The sequence below is a fragment of the Galeopterus variegatus genome, unplaced genomic scaffold (genome assembly GCF_000696425.1).
Source record: "Galeopterus variegatus unplaced genomic scaffold, G_variegatus-3.0.2 Scaffold588, whole genome shotgun sequence".
Taxonomy (NCBI): domain Eukaryota; kingdom Metazoa; phylum Chordata; class Mammalia; order Dermoptera; family Cynocephalidae; genus Galeopterus; species Galeopterus variegatus.
In genome coordinates, this window is record NW_007726699.1 from 337,437 (window position 1) to 356,545 (window position 19,109).

General features: G+C 39.8%; 1 protein-coding gene across 1 annotated transcript; it reads right to left on the minus strand.

Annotated features, from left to right (window-relative positions):
* Positions 1-674: 674 nt before the first annotated feature.
* Positions 675-16,665, minus strand: HSP90B1 (heat shock protein 90kDa beta (Grp94), member 1). The gene is made up of 18 exons (XM_008570281.1): positions 16,515-16,665; positions 15,460-15,562; positions 14,513-14,654; positions 13,647-13,763; positions 12,279-12,610; positions 9,163-9,274; positions 8,823-8,941; positions 7,924-8,038; positions 6,264-6,401; positions 6,104-6,181; positions 5,913-5,978; positions 5,003-5,272; positions 4,491-4,736; positions 3,939-4,075; positions 2,413-2,491; positions 2,166-2,321; positions 1,686-1,808; positions 675-971 (listed from the first exon to the last, which is right to left on the minus strand). The coding sequence occupies exons 1-18, from the start codon at positions 16,561-16,563 to the stop codon at positions 942-944; spliced, it is 2,412 nt and encodes an 803-aa protein (XP_008568503.1). The 5' UTR covers positions 16,564-16,665; the 3' UTR covers positions 675-941.
* Positions 16,666-19,109: the final 2,444 nt, after the last annotated feature.

Below are 19,109 nucleotides of genomic sequence, written 5' to 3' on the forward strand. Positions count from 1 at the left end.
CTTCCCTTGTTTTTCATGACCTTGAAACTTTTGAAGAATACTAGAACACATTCTAGGTTTGTCTGTTTTTCTCATTAGGTTGAATATGTTATGGGTTTTTGAAAAGAATATCACAGGTGCAGTACCCCTCTCATCACATCCTATCCGGCATACAGGACATCACCGGTGATAAGAACCTCAATCACTTGGTTAAGGTAATGTTTGCCAGGATTCTCCACTGTAAAGTTAATATTTTTTTTCCTTTCCATACACTATTCTTTAGAAAGGAGTCACTAAGTCTAGCCCACACTGAAAAAGGAGAGGAAGATTAAGCTCTAGAAGGTGAGTTATCTACACATATTTAGAATTCGTCTATAAGGGCCGGCCCCGTGGCGCACTCGGGAGGGTGCAGCGCTGGGAGCGCAGCGTCGCTCCCGCTGCGGGTTCGGATCCTATATAGGAATGGCCGGTGCGCTCACTGGCTGAGCGTGGTGTGGGCAACACCACACCAAGGGTTGCGATCCCCTTACCGGTCACGAAAAAGACAAAAAAAAAAGAATTCGTCTATAAGATAGACAAATGATTAAAAAAACAAGACAAATGATTAAAAAAAAAAAATTAAGAAAATAAAAAAATCAGCCAAGTATCAGGTAGTTCTAGGCAATCCATTATGAAAACACAGGCAAGACAACAGGTATTTGGGATCTTTTTTATTTTTATACACATGACAAGATTTTACACCAAGAATAGTCAGTTAAATAGTACAAATTTACATTCATGAGGAATGTTAAAAAAAATTCAACTAAAAAACCCACTTCTTCCTGTGACCCACAATCTCAACATTTTACAGTGCAGGGGGAGATGGGGGCTGGGGGGAGCATCCAAAACAAGTCTCTCCCAAAAGAAATGACTTAAATTTCACATTCCCTCTCCACACAGGATCCAAATGGTGAGAGTATAATTTACAATTCATCTTTTTCAGCTGTAGATTTCTGTGGAAACAGGAAAATCAAATGATATTAAAATCTAGCAGAGAAATATACTAGCTTAAAGAAAGTTCATTTACAGAAAAAACAATTTAAATGGGCCCAGCCTATTTCCAGTATTTCTGCTGTAGTCATGATCTTGTTTATGTTCAAAACAATCTAGAACTCACAAGATCAATGGCCCTTGAACACAATTTAAAATAGCCTAATATTGTTACACAGTAAGGCAGAAGCAAGTAGCTACAAATATTGTGGGCTAAGGAAAAATCTGTTAAACAACAAGAATGGTTGGCTAAAATAAAGGAAGAAGATCACATACTTTTTAAAGGACAAAATGATTTGCTTAAACTTTGGAATTTGATATTAGAATCTTAACTTTAGGCAGATTTCTCTAAGACTCACAGTTTCACTTCTGTAAGTTATACATCTTAACTTTGCCATAACCAAAACTCCACTCGATTTCATAAGAACTAAAAAAGCAAGCTTTTTTTTTTTTGGTGGCTGGCTGGTTTGGGGATCTGAACCTGTGACCTTGGTATTACAAGGCTGCGCTCCAACCAACTGAGCTTAACCAGCCAGACCTAAGCCCTGTTCTTTTAAAAATATTTTTAAAAAGGTGACCGGTAAGGGGATCTTAGCCCTTGACTTGGTGTTGTCAGCACCACGCTCTCCGGAGTGAGCCATAGGCCGGCTCTAAGCCCCATTCTTGATTGGATATACCTTTGCTGTGTCTTGTTCATCTTCATCCATTCCTACATCCATTTCTTCTTCTTCGTCTTGCTCTGTGTCTTCTGTTGTGTCATCTGTTGTTTCTTCAGGTTCTTCTTCGGGTTCTTCTTCCACCTAAGGGCAATATTTATGAGCCTGTTAATGCCTTGGATCTATTTTTCCCTTTGCTCATTTAAATGTGTAATATCGTAATTAACATCACTTCTGTTCTTTCAGAACCAGAGTAAATCCTCTAATTAGAGTTAATGGTCAAGCTAACGCAGGCAAAAAAGGAAAGAGGAATAAAAGGAGAATTTCTCATTAATTTCTAGCGCAGTACCTGACACTACAGGGATTCAAACATTCAATAAATTATTTCAAAAAGTAGAAATTAGGCAAACTTCTAAGAGTCACATTGTTTAATTATGAGAAGCCTATTCTGAAAGAAAGAAAAAGAAAGCCAGACTAGGTGAGAAGGCTGGAGATACAAACCTTTGCATCAGGGTCAATGTTTAAACTGAGGCGAAGCATTCTTTCTATTCTATCTCCATATGCTTTAGTGTCTGGTAAAAGATACCCCGATCGAAGTGTTGCTGTTTCAAACAGAACCACAGCAAGATCCAAAACTGTTTTGTCATCTTCATCTTCCTGAGATGAAAGAAGTGTACTTGATTAATATTAAAAGATACAAAGTTTCAAATTAAAAAACAAGTAAGATGATGGCTGTAATATTATTCACCTTAATTCGTCGAAGCATGTCTCTGATCAGTGGATGTCTGGGATTAATTTCAAATGTTTTTTTCTGACTGGCATAATAACTATTAAGGAATAAAAATGAGCATTAACAGAATGTATTAATTTTAGGGTTCATATATTTCCCTTATTCTAACTTTCATAATTACAGAGAATATGCTTGGAAAAATCAAGATGTTCTTACATTTGCTCCCTTTTAAAGGGGGTTGGGCATGGTTGGATGAGAAAATGAAATAAAGCAAACTATTTACTGATTAGCTCCAACTACCTAGAGCACAGTTGAGTGGATGAACTGATTTAATGTCTTGTTTGTCTTTAGTTGTAGCTCTGTCTCCCAGAGTTCTGAAAAGTCTCTGCAGCCTGAGTACTGCTCCTCAAATAACACCTTCTCTTTGATGCCTTCGCCAATATGGTCCCAAGAAAAATTAAGTTCTTTTAATTAAATTAATTAAAATTAACTTCTTTTATCTGAGCTCAATTCTCAATGCATTCTGAATATACTCTCATAATCTTTAGCCTTTTACTGTTGGTTGTGACTATTCCCCTCCTATAGCTTCAAACTGACAGGGAGGAACCACATCTATCCCTATCCTCATATACCTGTTATCTCTGTAGGGTTTAGATTATGTCTCCCTGTCATCCTGACTAGTTTGATTGTCACAAAGACAGGAGCTTTTTGTGCCCTTGAGCATTAGGGTATGGACACAGTAAGAGCTCAAATGTCTAACGAAAGGTAACTACCTGTTAATTATTCATTTAAATTGATATGTAGACATGTTTTGAATGGTTACTCCACTGTTACAATGGGATATAAGATAAAGAGAACACTGTTCTCAGATTCCTTAAGCAAGGCTTTAGGAAAAAAAGGATGATGACTATGTAGTAAATCAGAAAGAAGATATTCCAGATGTGACAAAATATAAAAGCAGGGAAGAAGTCATTTTCAAGGCCATTGCTGTAACATTGAAATATAAACTTGAAATATTATATTTCTTGAAAATAAAGAGTACTGAAGACCCACTGTACCGCCAGTACTTGGCCCTTGAGTTCAAATACTTAACTGCAGATCTCCTTTACCCTTTATTTTGTGGGACATACTGTTTGGGTACCTACAATTTAATGCACTGGTTGTGTGTGGAGGGAGAACTTAACTCATTTGAGAAATGTTACTGTCATTAACCTCATGTGTAACTATTAAAATTTAAAAATGTAAAATAAGCCCAGATACCAGGCGAAGCATATAAATAATCTAAGGCAAAAGTAAAGATAATATATGTAACAAATGAAGAAAATTTCCCTTTGTATATAAAATACTATAAAATAAAATCAGGAGTCAAAGCCCTTTAATATAGGGAGGAATCCCTTTGTAAACTTGTTGTCTACCTAATCTATAGTAGACAGTGGCGGATACTTAAAATACAAAATTAGTCTTTGTATAGAATCTGATATTATCTCCTAAAGGAAGGTTGAATGAGTTAACACCCTGGCAGGGACTTTCCTGAGGATGCTTACTTTGTAGAGATGTCCTTTCCAGTCTGGTACGCTTGAGCTTTCATGATTCTTTCCATGTTGCCAGACCACCCGTACTGGCTGGCCACAAGAGCACACGGAGACTCTGTAAGTCGCTGAGATACCACAGCCTTTTCAATCTTAGGATAATAAGTAAAAAATTACATATGTATTAATATCAATAGGTAAGGTCATTCAGTAATTGTATTTCAACAAAGACTTTGTCACTTGAAATCATAAACATAGGGGCAGGTCATAAAAATACCTTTCATTCAGGCTTAGGAATTCTAAGGAGACTGTCATTTAATAATCTGAATTCTTCAGTCAGAAATAAATGCAAACTTTTAAAAACGTATAAAACTTAAAATTAACCTGTAAAAAGTTATTACAAAAGCCATATAAAACTTAATGAAAATTTTCTGTAGTTTAAAGTTCTTCCTCCTAATAATTTAATTACATTGGGGTAAAGTAAAGCAGTTTAATTTGTTGACAAAATAATTTTTTCTTAAATACAGGTGCTAAAATTTTCTCAATTTATGATTTTGGAAAGAATACCTTGTCCTTAAGGGCTTTGTCCTTCATCCAGTTGAGAAGAGGCTCAAATTCTTTCTCAACTGCTTCACGACTCTCCTTTGTTTTCTCACTTTCATCAAACTTCACTCCTTCCTTGGCAACATTCTGAAACCTCTTCCCATCAAACTCAGGAAGGGCCTGAATGCAGTATTCATCCACAGGTTCTGTGAGGTAAATAACTTCATAGCCCTTTTTCAGAAGTCGCTCAACAAATGGAGAAGATTCAGCCTACAAAATTAAGGGAAGTGACAGTTTTCCTAGTCTAGCCTTTGCATATATGTTTATTCGGGTAGCTATGTTTATGTAGTATTAACAACTCCATTTTACAGGTGAAGAATTAAGAGATGCAGAGAATATAGTGACTTTCCTGTCAGTGACTGACTAGGCCTCATAACTACTCCAGTCACACAATTAAGTTTTCCTTTCTTCCTCAAGAGTTGGCTATAAATTTCCAGCTACATATGAGGATCCGTGACAGTTGGAGTTCATCTTACCTCTTTTCTGCTGGACCCAGCCATAAAGTAGATTTTGTCCTGTTTTTCCTTCATTCTTTCTACATACTGGTCTAGACTCGTAAGATCAGTTGAATGATGAGAAGACTGGAATCTAAGAAGTTTAGCAAGACGTGTTCGATTCGAGTGGTCTTCAATCACACCAAGCTTGATGTTGGTACCAAATTCTTTCCAAAAAGTATCATTGTATTTCTCATCAGCAATCTTCTTGATCATGTCCAGAGTTTTACGGACAAGCTTCTTCCTGATCACCTAAGCAAAATTAAATAACTGATTAGAGAAGTTGATCTCAAACTTTTGCAAATGTAAGGTACCAGGGGAGTAGTGTTGAAAGATATAAAGACAGGGCATCATCATTGCCATTAAGCAAGGGGCAGGGAATGGTGGAGCACTCCTATGTCAGACTGAGCTAAAGAAAAAAAGTTGTCAGTGGAAATAGTCACAAGATTACTTTTAATGTTTATATTCTAAACTTAGAACTCAAATTCTCCTTTCTAGGATCTATATAAAGTGAATAGGCTACTTTCAAAGTCTTTTAAATTTAAAAGCTGAAGAGGCTTCTAATTATGGAGGGAAAAGACTTAATGAAAGGTTTGATAAATGGGTGGCTATGTGATAAAACCTGAATTGACAGTTAATCATAGACCAGGTAGTGGGCACATATGGGTGTCACTGTATAATTCTTTCAACTTTTCTGTATGTTTGAAATGTTATTATTAAATGTTGTGAGAAAAAGAATCAGATTCTTAGGCTTTGATAATCCCAGAGTGAAAGGAAGCTCATTTGGATAGTCAAGGATTAGACTCAAAATCTCGTCATTCCACTAATGGAACCTGTCCTCTGAATCCCCATCAACGGGCAAAGCGGCCAGTCTCTTTGCAGAGACACTCACCTTAAGCAGTTTATGTTGCTGAAGAGTCTCACGGGAAACATTCAAGGGGAGATCATCAGAGTCCACCTTGGGATGGCAAAAGAAAGTTCAGTAAGCAATAAAAATGCTGGAAAAAAGCAAAGCCAAACAAACGAAAAACAAAACCGCCAGACCCCAATGCCACCCCCTTCCCCCAATCTTCAGATACTTACAACACCCTTGATAAAATTAAGGTACTTAGGCATCATATCATGGAAGTCGTCTGTGATGAATACTCGGCGCACATATAGCTAAAAAGAGACCAAAAATGTCACTTTCTGGAAATTATAACTTTGAAATTTTAAACTCAGTTTATACTACTTAAACACCTACCTTAATGTAATCACTCTTCTTAGATCCATATTCGTCAAACAGACCACGAGGAGCAGATGTGGGTACGAATAAAATTGATTTGAAGGTTACTTCCCCCTCAGCAGTAAAGTGAATGTAAGCCATAGGGTCATCACGTTCCTATGGAAAGTTGGTATCTCAGTCATTCGAAAGGCACAGGAAAAAAAGCTGTGCAAAGGCTAAGCAATTTACTACTTGATACACATTCAGTTTACCATTTAACTAACAAAAAAATTCCCTTCCAAAAAAAAGAAAAAAAAGAAAAAGAAAAGGGTGGGGGTAGCATGGAGAGAAGAAATGACTAAGATTGTAATTTTAATTGGCTAGATATGGTTGTTTTGATGATAACTGTCATAACATTACTGGACCTCCTAAACTTGGAGAAGGATGAATAAGACCAGATTCCATACGTGCCAGCAAACAGGACAGAACCACCAGCCTGTTTACATGATGAAATTATATACATTTCATGAGTGTACTGTTGGACTACAAAGAGCACTCAAGAACAGACTTCTTAATGTGGAATTTGGTCTCTAGCAGTATATATAAAGAGGTATGTAAATACCTATAAAGCATAAAGTGAGAAATTCCCTAGATCTGTATTATCCATTACTGTACCCACATGTGGCTAGTCAGAATTAAAATATGTAGTTAAGTGTAAAATGCATTTTGAAGACAGATTTTTTAAAAAATGTAAAATATCTCATTATTAATTTTTATATTGATTACATGTTGAAACAATACTACTTGGGGTATGCTGGGTTAAATAAATTATACTAGTAAAATTGATTTCACCTGTTCCAGTTTCTAAATGTGCCTTCTAAAAAATTAAAAATCACTTTTCATATTATCTTTTTAATATAGTTGCCCCATAGCAAAGTAAGTTTATATATGCTAGGACTTTAGAGTTCATGGAAAAAAGGGAAGACGGAAACAAGGGAAAGTTTCAAGAGTTGAAACTTAAACGATATGGTATAAAGAGTAAAGAACAAATACAGTCATAGAACTAAGTTTTATCTAGCTATGCTAAGTCTATTACAGTCCTCTACAATTGTACAAAACACTGTTTGGAGAAACATTAACTTGAAACAACCTTAGTCAATGCTAGTTTTAGATCCTTAAGAGTTACAGGAAGGGATCAGTAAAAGAAAAAAGACAGGCTTTAAAGGAAACACAGATTTAGTAATTATTCCTAGGCCTATGACCTCACAATAAAAGGTTTGATTTTGTAAGCAAGGCATATAAACCATTCACTAACAAGATTTCATGTTTAATGGGTTATGAGGCGGAAATCAAACATCTACCTATGTAGGTGGTTCTTAATTTTTTTTTGTAACAGACCCCGTGGCAAATTGGTGAAGCCTATAGACTCCTCAGAATAATTTAAAACACACACATACAAAAAAAATACACAGGATTAAAAAGAAAACCAATTGTGTTTCGAAAGTCATAGATCTGTCTTAAAACATTTTTGAATTTGTAATGTTTCACTGTCACAGTTGTTTTTTTTGAATCTTATTAGGAAAGATGAAGATGAACCATCTCACTCATGGTCACATACCATATTTAACTAAACAAATAGGATGATACTTTGTCTACTTATTAATAACCTGAAGCCAGGGAATTCTAAAATAATATTTACCTTTGAAAACGATTTGTAGAAAGCTTTGTATTCATCTTCTTCTACTTCTTTTGATGGTCTCTGCCATATCGGTTTGATGTCATTCATAAGTTCCCAATCCCAGACAGTTTTTTCAACCTGAAGTATATAGTATTTGATTAGCCTCCCAGCAGTCATCAATAGTTATCCCAGCAGTAACCCCAACTTCAGTAGACTTCAAAAGAATATGTGAAGCACCAAAGGATACTTGTTACCTAGTGTGGTTCCTGCCAAGTGGATCAAAAATTTAAAAGCAAAGTGTTTCTCTTAATATTTAAAGCCAATATTTAATACAAAAAGGCAACTGGATAATAACCTATAACAATCCAATTAGGTTTTTTCTTCACTGTTATTTTTAACTAGCTAAAATTTTTCTTGAAAATATGTTTTGAATTTAGAAAGACATATATATAAATTCCTATGTCATGACTTAAAAGAAATCCAACATTTTATAATAAATACACCTCAACAACCACCACCTTACTCTTCTACTTACTCTGCTACCTGAGCAAGCCAGAGAACTATTTCTTACATGATAATCCCTACATGATAAAAGGACAAGAGGATGCAGAAAGCTTTTTAAGACTTCAAAATTCAACATGTAAGCTGCAGTCCTAGGCAATATACAGAAGTCAGAAAACTTTTCATAAAAATGACCCATTTGCTACTTAAAACTTTCTAGAGGATCACGCGCACACACACACACACACACACACACAAACTAAGGTCTTGTTTTTAAAGCTGGGCGTATGGACTTACCACCTGGAAAAAGTAGAACTTTAAGAACTGAAGCATACCTTAAATCATCCTGTGCGTACCTGCATTTTCACGTTTTCTCTTACGTATTCTAAATAGTTTAAGCAGGGAGATGAACCAAACTTACTTTTTTAGTTTTTGGTTTCTTTTCTTCTTCTTCTTCTTCTACTGCAGCTTCATCATCGGATTCTTCTTTTTCTTCTTTTGCTGCTTCTTCTTCCATGGGCTCCTCAACAGTTTCAGTCTGTTGAAGTTGAAAGTAGAATTATGGTTAAACTCATTTAATAATTGATTTTGTCTACAGGATATAAAATAACATCACAGCTCAAATTAATAGGTCTTTAGTAAGAAAACCCCAAGAGTATCCTTAACTGAAAGAACCATATTTTACCTTCACTCTTTTATTGTTGAACATTTCAGTTTGTGACAAGACTCTACATATAAATTTTATCAATATAGATTTACCTTGCTGCTCCATACATAAATAGGAAAGTTTATAAACTGTGAATATTTTTTGACGAGATTTTTAATTGTATCCAATTCAAGGTAATCAGATGCTTCTTCTTTTAAGACAAGGCTGCAAGAAAAATAAGACATTTAGAGACAGCCAAGGTTTAGAAGATTTGATTATAAATTTGTCTAAATACCGTTATGATAATAGGAACAGCCAGCAGTTCTGTGTAACCCAAGATGTCCCTATTATTCAAGTTAAGAACTCTTCATTACTAGTAAGGATCTGTGAGCTAAATATACCACATATGGGTATCATATGGGTATGGTAAAAGGAAGAGTCTCCCCTGCATTCCCTCAAGTAGAGAATACCCTTAATTTCATATAGAAAATGAAAATATTCCCAACCTTCTGAATATTTTTGGGTTTTTTCATATCTCAAGGTGAGAAAGCACTGAAATATTCTGAAGAAAAATGGAATTATATGCATTCTCATAGCTTTTACTGTTATGCTGGAAATCAAATTATTACTGTAGATAATACTATAAAAATTCCTAATTAGTAAAAACATGTTCCTTAAAAACTAGAAAATTAACATTATTATTCATATCTGCACTACCCAAAATGGGAGCCGCCAGTCACATGACTACTTAAACAAAATTTAAAGCTCAGTTCCTTAGTTGCGCTATCACATTCCAAGTACTTAATAGTCACAAGTGCTGGTGGCTCAACTGTAGAGAAGAAAGAGCACATGCCAGACAGCAGAAGGGGCATAGCACTACCTGCCTTCCTTTCCTCCCTGCCAGGGACCTGAACATTCAGACATTGAGGGGAAAGAATTAAAAGATGGGAAAGGAATTAATTTATACTTAGTCTCTGAGGAGGCAGGATGACACAATAGAACAGAAGCAGAGGGACCAGCTTTAGGAAAAAATGTAGAACACCTCTCTCACTGTAGTAGGAAGGACAGAAGTAATTATATCAGTTAGCATTTATGAAATGATAATTTTATCTCATTTAATTCACACAAAATCTCATAAAGGTACAGTAGTAGCTAACTTAGGGGTAGGAGCAGAAATAGTATAAAACCAAATTGCCTGATGCTTCTGTTATTGGTCAAATATAAGATGAAGTCATGTAATGAGGCAGGACCTTGACCCTGTCACCTTGCTTTCTCTCCTTTTTCCTTTGCCTTTCTGGACTTTCAGTTCCTCAAATAGGTCAACCCTCTTGCTTCTGGAACTTCAAACATGCCATGCTTGCTGCCTAAAATATCTGAACCTAACAGAACTATTTTATTTATTTATTTTTTTGGCAGCTGGCCGGTACAGGGATCTGAACCCTTGACCTTGGTGTTTAACAAAACTATTCTAGAAAGGCTTTCCGAATCCCATTCTCTGAAATAGGAAGGTGTCTGTCCCTTAGCTTCCTTTCTTGCAACTGTTGCTGTGAAATTACTTCATGTTTTTTTTTTTTTTTCACCCCCCACTAGAATGAGCCCTGTGTGAAACCTAGGACTTCATCTATCTCATTCTCCACTGTAGCCCTAAACCTAGCTAGCATGTAATAGGCATTCAAATGAGCATCTGATGAGTGGATGGTAGGGGGTGGGAGAACTTTAAGGAAAACAGTTGTTTTGCCCAGAGAAAGCAGAACTTGTTGTAAAGTTTCATTTACTGATCAACCACCAATACTATCTGCATGAAACTATACCCATTACCCTTACTCATTCATACAGATACCTGCCAGTCAAGTGTTAGGCTCTGGAAATGGAGTAGCCAATGAAATGTTTGCTTTCATGGGGTTTATATCCAGATAATCCCACCCATCTCTTAGCACCCTAAAACATAAAACACCTCTTCGGACACCATTTTCTGTCTTTTTCTGTAGGAACGATTTACCTACCCTCCTCTAACATCCAGCACAGTGTCATAAACAGAGAGGGCACTGGGGTATAACTCTTACTGATACCTCCTAATAAGATCTGCAGATGTGAATGTTAATAACAAAGGCATAGAAAAGTAAATTAGGAACCATAAATTAGCAAAATTACTTAAATGCAGTCATCTAATCTTCATTAAAGGAACATCTGTGAAGACAGGAAATGTTACCCTCTGGGATGAAGAAAATTGGCCAAAATGATAGGTATATGCTTCTTTCCTACTTGAATACTTAAAACCCCTTAATGTTGAAAAAACTTAAGACTGAAGTAGAAAAACTGAGGCTGTAGGCACATTTTTTTTTTGGTGGCTGGTTGGTATGGGGATCCAAACCTGTGACCTTGGTGTTATATAACACCGTGCTCTAACTAAATGAACTAAGCAGCCTGTCCTGTAAGCACATTATCTTACTCACTTGACAGGACTGGGCACGTCAATTGACCTCTGAAATGGAATTTCATCTCTAAGACGGAAAAAAAAAAAGACCAAAAGCTATTCTACTTCACAGTGCTACAAACACCAAGAGCTACTGGGTATGAGATCTGTCTCATCTATACAAGCAATAGTTACTGGTTTAAGAGGAATCCTAATCTGAACTCAGTAATTTGTAACTATCCCAAAATGACACACTTTCTTCTGAAGAGCTTACACAACTTTCATTAAGTTTCTTTAAAGCACTTTATCTCTACTTGTTCTCTCCAACCCACTCCAACCCTGGTTACTACCAGATCTTGAATATTTTCAATGGGTCTCCTCCCATCCAGTCCTGCCATTCTCTACACCACCTTCAGGAATCTTTAACTGCCACCTATTGAGAAGAATTCTTTTAATTCTCTGAACATGCTGTGCCTCTGTGCCTTTATCCATGATGTTCCACAGACATAAACTACTTTTCTAACCTGAAGACTGACCAAGGCATCTCTCTTCTGTGAAGCCTCCAATCTGCCTTCTTCCCTGGGAGTGCGAATACTTCCTACTTTATGCTGTCCATGCACAGCAGCAATTATAACCTCTTGTGCCTGATCCTTTGCATGTCCTCAAATATTTCTTCAAGTGATGAGAACAGTTCAATTTCCCCATCTTATAGGCAAAAAAATTAAGGTCCAGAATAAGCCATTTGCTCAGAGAGCCAGAACTAGAGTCAAGATACTCATTACAACTTCATTCTTATTAGGAATCAGTAATACTCACGTAATTGTCGTTCCCCGTCCTAGAGTGTTTCCTCTTGGGTCAGCAATTACAGAAAATTCATTGGAGTCAGATTCCCAGATGTGCTGGGTATCATTGTTGTGTTTCGATGTAACAATAACCTTATCTGCTACAAGGAAAGCAGAATAGAAACCAACACCAAACTGGCCAATCAATTCAGAAGTTGACTGGCCATCTTCTTGTGCCTCAGTCATTTTATTTAAAAACTCGCTTGTTCCAGATTTGGCTATGGTACCCAGGTTTTTAACCAACTCTTCTCTGGTCATTCCTACACCGGTGTCTGTGACATGCAGCAGGTTCTTCTCCTTGTCGCACTAAAACCAAGATGAAAACCAGATAGTTATATATGCCAAGCAAATACTGAGCTATATATTGAGTAACTATCAGCTTTGGGCCACATTAATTCCAATATAGAAAAAAAAACTGAGCTATTTTCCTCTATGTAGTATTTTATGGCCTTTTCAGAAAGTACACATCTTAAAGCACAAGTATCTTTCTTTCTAAAGAATATTTTAAAGCTTGGTGTATTTGAGAAAGTATCAGTACAAAATGGGCAGAGACTGATCTAAATGTCAAAAGGCAGAGATTAACCTAAATAAAACAAAACACGTTTTGAATGGAAAAAAAAAAACAAGAATGAAATTTTATAGCTTTCTTATTTCTTTGATAGAAAACAAAAGGACTCAGCTTGACTAATTCTTGTATTTCAGATCTGTGATCATTAATGTTCTCCTGGCTCTCTGCCTTCCAGGAACATAGTAGGATTGTATTTCCTCCATTTATGGGTGGGTAAGGTCATGTGACTAGGTCTGGCTAATGAGTTGCAAGTGGGAGTTTTGAGTGCTGCATTTAGGATCGAGCCTTTAATTGGCGTGAGACCCTCTGAGCTCTCTCTGCACTATGGCAACCAGCTATATTCCAGAAAGCTGCTCAATCAGCCTGTGTCCTGGCATAAGGATGAGGCAGAGCAAAGGCCACAGGCAGTCTGACTGACAATGTAAGCCAGGGAGGGGTTGGCAAACTTTTTCTGAAAAAGGCCACACAGTAAATATTTCAGGCTTTGTGAGCCACACAGTCTGTCACAATGACTCAGTTCTGCCACTGTAGCACACAAATACTCAGAGACAATATACAAATAAATGGGGGTGGGGGGGGGCGCATGGCTGCATTCCAATACAACTTTATAAAAACAGGCAAAGTCAGATTGGCCCAAAGGCCACAGTTTGACTCCTGAGTTAAGTCATTGAGACTTGGAGGTTACTTGTCAATGCAGCATAACTTACCCTAACTTAACTGATAGGGAAAGTTTTTCTTTAAAAGAGAAAAGAAAAAAAAATGTCTTCAGCTTACCTTAATTTTGACTGTTAGTTCCTCATTTCCAGAAAGAGCATTTTCATCTGTCAGTGATATTAGCCTTATCTTATCTAAGGCGTCAGAAGCATTTGAAATCAGTTCTCTCAGGAAAATCTAAATGGAAGCCAGATTTAATATACTTAGATTAGCCTCGAGATACATAAGACATTGAATTTAATGTGGAAGCCATTTTATTTCCCTTCTGTACCTTAAAAAAACACTTGTTAAGGAATAAGACTTAGGTATAGGGGTGGCTTTACTCTCTTAGCAAAGGAGGTACATCTCCGGCCAGCAGTGGCGCACTGCTGCAGTGCGCCGCTTGGGAGCGCGGTGGCGCTCCTGCCGAGGGGTCGGATCCCACATACAGACCGGTTCCCGCTCACTGGCTGAGCGAGGTGCGGGCACAACACCGAGGTTTGCGATCCCGTTGCCGGTCCCGGTGTGACACTGAGGGTTGCGATCCGTTGCCGGACACGAAAAAAGGAAAAAAAAAAAAAAAAAGGAGGTACATCTCCTTACACAAAGGACTGTAGTAACTATAAGGATACCTGAACCAGTAAAAGGAGTAACACTGATCTTTGGGTATGCAATACATGAGGTTTAGTTTGTATGAATTCCATTAAGACTCTCAACTATTTAGCAGGCCATGAACATACTTGGAAGGCAGAGGAAAAAAGAAAAAGTCTAATATTACCCCCACCCCCATAGGTATCTAGTAGCAATTCTTGTACATACCAGGTTTTTAAACTTGGTTAACTACTTACTTGAAATTACTAAGTTACTTAAATTTACTTAGTTTACTATGGAAGTAAACAAGTATGCCACCATACAGAGACAAAATATCCTAACCACATGTTGCTTACCTCTTTATTTTTATACAACGAATTGATGATAAGTTTCATCATCCTGTTAACTTCAGCTTGGAAGGCAAACTTTTCAGATTTCTCTCTAAGTTCTCTTATTTGCGATGCATTTAATCCATCCAACTGAATAGCTTCTTCCTCTCTAAGGAAATCAGTTAGATAAGCAAATACTGCATTGCTTACTTAGTTCCCTTCAAAAATACAGGCTCTGGGGCTGGCTGGTTAGCTCAGTTGGTTCGAGTTTGTTGTTATAATACCAAGATCAAGGGTTCGGATCCTCCCTCTTGCACCAGCCAGAGCCTCCCCCCCGCCCCCCGCAGGCTCTGTGATGAAAGCACAAGTGGCCTTTCCAGATTGTCTTGAGGTTTTAAGGGTAAAATTGAAATCTTTATAAAATACTATTAGTATACCATCTCATTATTATTTTACCACAGTAGGCTACCTTTAATATTGAGTTGGAAATACTTGGCTCTTAAAATTGCCAGAAAGGTAAACCCAACCTTTTTCTGCTAAAAAGCAAAGACATGCTCATTTATGCTCCATGGTAAGAACTTCAAAACTGTCACTAAGTCCTAAGAGGCCAAATTTTAAAACACTGCTCAACTTACAGAAATCTGATTATTTAAATTATAGTGTACACACTTTGCGAGTACAAAACCAACTGAGTCTTTTCTAAGGTCTTAGTTTATGGTACTAGTACTCCGCAATAATGTAGTTATCAAAATAGTTTTCAAAGGAATTTGTTCAATTTTTATCAGTCATTTTAGGAACAAGTTAGGAGATCCTTCCGCATGCACATAACTAGCTACCCCTCACATTTTCTGATCATTTTTTTGGTATTTAAATATGGGGTGCTACACTTTATCTGGACCTTTAAATACAAAAGGAGCCACTATATCCCACAGCGTTCACAGGACTTAACTGTTTAGTTTCAAATCAACACAAACCTCTGTACTACTTCATCATCTGTCCTGGAGCCTTCTCTACTTTTACCCAGATCCTCTTCTACGGTTCCATCCACATCGACTTCATCATCAGCTCTGACCGACCCTGAAGGAAGATTTCACACCGGGAAAGTTTTAAACTTGTTGCTTCCTTACTTCTCAGAAGCAGTATGATCAAACAGGGCAAGGGGTAGGGGTTGCAAAATTCGGTTGGTAAATATGCCCAACTTTAGTAAACCCAAGTCAGTATATTTCTTATTCAAGTTTAGATGCTGAGGTAGCCCAGTAGATTATGAAATACGGAGGCAGCCATCAATTCTAAACAGTGTCCCTCCGATCTTTCAACAAATAACACTTGCTATCAGTGTCCCTCCGATCTTTCACAAATAACACTTGCTATCAAGCCCCGTCTACACCCGCACGTGTTGCGCGCTGGCAAGAGACAAGGCCTCCAAACTGACCAAGCCAAAACTTAGGCCTTCGTTATCACGGGTCAGAATACGAATAGGATTTGTGCAACCTCTGGTGAGAGAAGCTGAAATGGGGCGCAGGAGCTAGAGACGGGGACGTTAAGAGTCCAGCTCGAGCACGAGTGAATCAAACACGCTGACACGGCCATTCCGCTGGCCCACGGCCCACGCTCCGGAGACCGACACCTAAGAAGGGAAACGCGCTCTCGAGTAGGAAGGTCGGGGGCAGGAGTCCTCAAGCTCGGGAGGCCAAAGGTGGCGGCGGCTGACAAAGTCCCCCGGGAGCGGAACCCGCAACACCCCCAGGGGAGCGACAGCCCAGGAGAAGCCCCACCCCAAGGTGGCTGAGACCTCCGGGCGCGATACTATTAGATCCACAGGGCATTTAAACGACTCTGTTCCCGTTTTTTCCTTCCAGAGGATGAAGAGTAAACGTAATCCCCTATGCCTCTCTCGAGGACAGGCGATGGGTCCCTTGGCCCACCGCAGGGGCTGGCATCCCCCTCCCAAGCTCAACGGCCCCCAGAACCTTCGAGAAGTGGCCGCGCTTGGGGAGGGGAGGGCGTCCGCTCCTCCAGGATCACTCACCGAAGGTCAGCAGGATGCAGCAGAGGCCCAGCACCCACAGGGCCTTCATGGCGCGCCGCCGGGAAGTCTCAAATCCCTCTTGCTCGCAGGAGCCGCCTCCCCACCCCCACACCAGGGTCCAGCACCTCACACCTCACGCCGCGCGGTCCGCCCACTACACCCAAGCAGCTCCGGCCGCTTTTCACCCCCACTTCTCGCGGGCGGGGGACGGGGAACACGAACCCACCAATTGCGCCGCACCACGCACCCACTGTACCCAATGGGGAATGCTGGGGGGGGACCGCAGTCCACCAATCGAAGCTGTCCAGGTGCGGTGCCCGAGGCCCGAAGCGTGGCTCCTTCCGATTGGTCATGTGTAGCGGCTTTTCTCCAATCAAGTGGCTCCGCGGGCCTCTCACATGCGGGACCGCCCCTTTGCCTGGGAAGCCTTGGCCTCCAATGAACGTAAACGCAGAACACGGCCCATCCTTTTCGAGAGGTCACGGCAGAACTACTTCCGGATCCTAGAGCCTAGAGCGCGTTTATCCCGTGACCAGGGGAAACGGGTAGCCAGGCAACGCGTTCTTCGCCTTTCCCATCCACGCCTGGCGTCACGTTGGGAGTGATTCCAGCGCGACTTTCGCAGTCAGCTTTCCGTTTGGCAGTACTTTCCGACAAAGAGAAACACGTGAAAGGTTGAAACTCCCCGAAGCGGTTTTGGATGGGGTGGTGGCGAGAAACTACAGTTCCCGGCATGCAACGCACTAGGAGTACACTGTATTGAAAGCTGGGAGTCGTAGTCTTTGGCTTGTGGGCCAGCCGCGTAGTTGGCCCTTTCCTTCACATTACGTTCTCCATGCGTGTCTTTACGGGAACTCTGTCCTACGTCTTTTAGAATTTACATCTCGTTATGATTCCGGTGCGGGTCTGTGCCTGTTCCGGCACTCTCCAGTGTACACAGCTGTGAGAAGCGGGCCTAGGAAGCCGCCGCGCCTGCGCCAGGGCCGCCCTGTGCTCTGCGGGTCGGCCTGAGTCTGGGCCCCGCCTCCGGCTGGGGGACGGGCGTTTCCGAATCTGGCTTCTCTTACGTCACTTGGGCATCCTGAGCCTTCCCTTCCTCTGCACGTTCCGCGGCCGGAACCCTCAAGCCTTCCTGGTTCGGTTTATAGAAGAGCGTGGTGGGGCTTTATTTTTAATTTCTTTCTTCCGCTGAGGGAAATCGGCAGCCACTCTGATGCCTTCGACTCCCCCATAGAGTACAAAGACGGTGACTTGGTGGTCCCCGAGCCCCTGCTGTAAGGGGACCCTGAGAGTGTGGTGATGCAGTCCGGTCTAGCACAGAAAAGGAAGACCCTTAGTTTACAGGGTACGGGAGGATACACCTGCAGATATTTGAAAGCAAAACCCGCGGTGCTGCAAATGAGAACTGGATTGCAGCTTTGAAACTTCATAGAAATACCCTGCCCGAGTACAGAAAGACACAACACCAGGTGTCTTTCCTGTGAGGGAAGTCCCTCACACTAAGCTTGTGTCTTTGGAAATACTTTCTACGTCGCGTTAACCTCGTCTTTACATCACCCGCACCCGCGCCCCGTATCCAACATACACTCCCCCTTTTTGCCTCCTCCAGCAAAATTGAACTTAGAATTTGTTTTCAGATAATTATCCGGATTCCTGACGACAAGCTTTTCAGTGACAGTCTGTCATAGTCCTTTAAAACTTCCCTTTTTAGGATTGCTAATCTTGATTTTGTGGTTGGCGTTTACATATTGTGGTGGTGCCTTATTTACATCTGCCCAATTTACCTGCATTTGTTATTAGTAAGCAAAGGGGTAACTTACAAGCAGGTCTTATGCTTCTGTGCTTGCGTTTTTTTTGAACTGTACACTAGGATGTGAATTGCATTCAGAAATCTCAATTGCATTTTTGTATGTTTTAACTTTTTTTTTATTTTTTATTTTTAGAAAAAGATGAATTCCTTCACTTTTCTGCATTCCACGGCTCAACTTCTTCACTTTTTTCTCTGGTTCTGAACAAATAAGCAACCAGTTCTGAAACTGCAGATGCCATTTAACTGGTCAGTGGTGGGTAGTTCGTGGTGCACCTGGAGGGAACTGAGAGTGAGACATGCCCTCCAAAATAGAGCCACTACTTGTGGGTGGACGTTTCTGCAGATGATGGTGAGAATTCGTGAGGCGGACAGAGGAGAAGACAGCAGGCTGGCAGAAGATGGCAGACCATTGTCTGACGCAACTCTGCCCCTTTAAGATAGGATTTCTGGCTGAGCACCCTGTGAAAAGAATGGGCAGCTTACTCAGTTCCCAGCCTTGCTGTTTCTTTCTGGTCTCTTCACCTCTTCTGACATTTGACCCATTACTGATCCTCAGTTCCCATCTTGCCGTAGCTCCTCCAGAACTGACACTCCAGATGGTTATTAAGGTCCTCACCTTTGGATGTGAATACCTTGCTTCCTAATTCTAATGTTTCTCTTTGACACTATATTTACATGGGCACTACTGGGAACAACTACATTTATTGTTGTTGTTGTTGTTAAGCTTCTTCTTGAGCATAGTTAACCCTACAAGTTAGCACCCTACCCTGTAGTTAAACTTGGAA

Bases quoted from the DNA above. Each gene is read 5' to 3' on its own strand.
- HSP90B1 (XM_008570281.1), bottom strand. From the start codon at position 16,563: ATGAAGGCCCTGTGGGTGCTGGGCCTCTGCTGCATCCTGCTGACCTTC. The intron at 14,655-15,459 runs GTTTGTGTTGAT...TGATTTCCTTAG, and splicing joins GATGATGAAGTAGTACAGAG to AGAGGAAGAAGCTATTCAGT. The intron at 2,322-2,412 runs GTGAATAATATT...CTTTCATCTCAG, and splicing joins ACATGCTTCGACGAATTAAG to GAAGATGAAGATGACAAAAC.